This window comes from Buceros rhinoceros, unplaced genomic scaffold (assembly GCF_000710305.1).
Source record: "Buceros rhinoceros silvestris isolate BGI_N320 unplaced genomic scaffold, ASM71030v1 scaffold19222, whole genome shotgun sequence".
In the NCBI taxonomy this organism is placed as follows: domain Eukaryota; kingdom Metazoa; phylum Chordata; class Aves; order Bucerotiformes; family Bucerotidae; genus Buceros; species Buceros rhinoceros.
Genome location: NW_010400954.1, coordinates 26,673 through 29,102, shown reverse-complemented (window position 1 = coordinate 29,102; position 2,430 = coordinate 26,673). Strand labels below are relative to the sequence as shown.

The 2,430-nt window shown below is 44.8% G+C and overlaps 1 protein-coding gene across 1 annotated transcript in view; it reads left to right on the top strand.

Annotated features, from left to right (window-relative positions):
• NUMB (numb homolog (Drosophila)) overlaps positions 1–1,910 on the top strand; it is a 22,939-nt gene extending 21,029 nt beyond the window's left edge. The window contains exon 9 of the mRNA XM_010132109.1: positions 865–1,910. Within this exon, the coding sequence (XP_010130411.1) occupies positions 865–1,568 (704 nt within the window). The 3' untranslated portion in view covers positions 1,569–1,910. The remainder of the gene's footprint in view (positions 1–864) is intronic.
• The last annotated feature ends 520 nt before the right edge of the window (positions 1,911–2,430 follow it).

Here is a 2,430-nt window from a genome sequence, read left to right as displayed (position 1 = left end):
GAAAGAGAATTTGAAACTGCAGGGATAAGGAAAGCCAGAATTCATCTGGTGGAAGATAGTTTTGAAACTGTGGGAGAAATGGAAATGATAGTGTTTATTATTTTTTTTTAATCATTGAAGATATTTGAGTTAAAATCAGAGCTGGTTTTATAGAAGAAAAGTCTAAAACACTAAGTGTTGAACAAGAGAGTTTGATAGGTGAACAACCTCAGTTATATATGAAACGAGGAAGGAAAGAGAGAATGGAGATGGAGGAAGAATATAAAGGAGTCATAGTAAGTACAGTTTACTTATCATACAGTAATTTGATTAGACATATTGCCTTAAATGTTCATGTGTGTCATAGTGAGTACTCCCATTCCACTTCAGTGGGACAGAAAAATGACTATTGTCTTGAACCCCCAGTACCATCACATTATTGTCCTTTAGAGGGTAATGCCTTAATTTAGGGGAGAGAGTAAACGAGTCTTAAAAGCAGTTTCTTACAGCTTTGTGTTCTAACTCAACCAATCCTGAGCTGTACGTTCAGAAACAGATACTCCTCATGGGAGGGTTATGGGCTCATTGCCACCAAGTTAGGAGTGCAGGCAGCAGTTCTCCTGCACGCCCTATAGTCTCAGATGTCTGCTAGGAAGAAAGAAAAATAATTCTGCATTTTAGTGAAGAAGCTCTTCTCTACCCCTTCTTGACCAATGTCTGTCAATAACAGAACAGTACAGTGGGTACATAAAGATGCTTCCAGTGTTGGTAGCAATCTTTGAACCATGGAGGAAGGAGGCCTGTCTGTCCTTGTGTACATCCTCCTACCTGATAAAACGGTGAAGAGTGGAAATATTAGTGACTTTCCCATGCTTTCCTTCCCAGGCACGGAATGGAGCAGCACCTCCTCGGGTGCGGCCTCACCAAGTCTCTTCCAAGGAAATCACAGACGTACTCCCTCAGAGGCAGACCGCTGGTTGGAAGAGGTCTCAAAGACTGTCAGAGCCCAACAGCAGCCAACCCCAGCCCCACAGCCACTACTACAGCCTCCTCCAGCAGCCTCCCAGTCAGCACCAGCCTTCCCAGTCAGCACCTTCGTTGCTCCTCAGCCTGTGCCAGTGGGTGTGGTACCACCCATGCAGCCAGGATTTATTCCTGCTCAGCCCTATGCTGTAGCAAATGGGATGACCTATGCTGCCCCAAGCGTACCTGTGGTTGGAATCACACCTTCCCAGATGGTAGCCAACGTCTTTGGTACTGCAAGCCACACTCCAGCAGCCCACCCGCATCAGTCACCCAGTCTTGTCAAACAGCAGACACTCCCTCAGTATGAAAGCAACAGTGCTACAACCAGCCCTTTCTACAAGCCCCCTGCGCAGCACAACGGCTCTGCCGCTTTCAACGGAGTTGACGGTGGCAAGTGGGCTGCAGAGGACAAGCATTCGCAGCCTGCTGCCCCTGCTCCACAGGTAGACCCATTTGAAGCACAGTGGGCAGCACTAGAGAGCAAGGCAAAGCAGCGCACTAATCCCTCTCCAACTAACCCCTTCTCAAGTGATTTACAGAAGACATTTGAGATTGAACTTTAAGCAGTCTTGTGGGGGTGAATAACTTGTTCATTCATTAGGTTAGAGGGATAAAGGGAGCAGAGGGGACTGTTTCTGATCAGTTTGCTTTGATAATCCCAAAGGTCCCTTCAAACGAAAATGGGTTAGAAAGAGGGAGCAATTATGGGGAGGATATAAACATACAGTAAATTTAATGTGCAGTTCTTAAAAGGAGTCCTGGAGCCACCCCAGCCTGCCGTCCCTCCTCACTTGGAAAGCTGGAAGTCAAACAGAGCAAAGAACGGCCCCCAGTCCCAGAGCCTGTTCTGCAGAACCGTCAGTTATCTCACAGAAAGGGAGGCACATCCTTGTGCCCGTGTCCTCCTGATGCCCTGCGAGTCCTGGACATTCCCTCTCAGGGAAAAGCGGGGTGGGGTTGAAGGGGTGGTAATGGGTGGGAGATTGTCACCTGCTTGGCAGAAACTGGGTTTGTGGGAAAAGCTGAGCTTCCATTTTGAGTAACAAAGTGAATATTATATGTAAAGAGTAAAGTAAAGCCAAAATCTTTATTTTTATGCATTTAGAATATTTTAAATAGTTGGATATTAAAACCTGTATGAGTTGTAAGTAATCTTGCCAAAGGTTAAAAAAAAAAGGGGGTTGGATGTAAGAAATTGTATATAAGATTGATTTATCTCTGATTCTTAGTGTAAGTAATATTGGGGGGGTGGGGTGGAAAAAGGGGCTCTAGCTTGTTCTTGTATCTGTTCATTGTAAGTAGCATATTGCAACAACAATCACAACCAATAAGTCATTATATCGTAGTTTTAAATACAGAAAATCAAAGAACAGTATTGTCATGGTTTGAAGACCATGGGGAAAATTTACTGGTTTTTATGGGAAT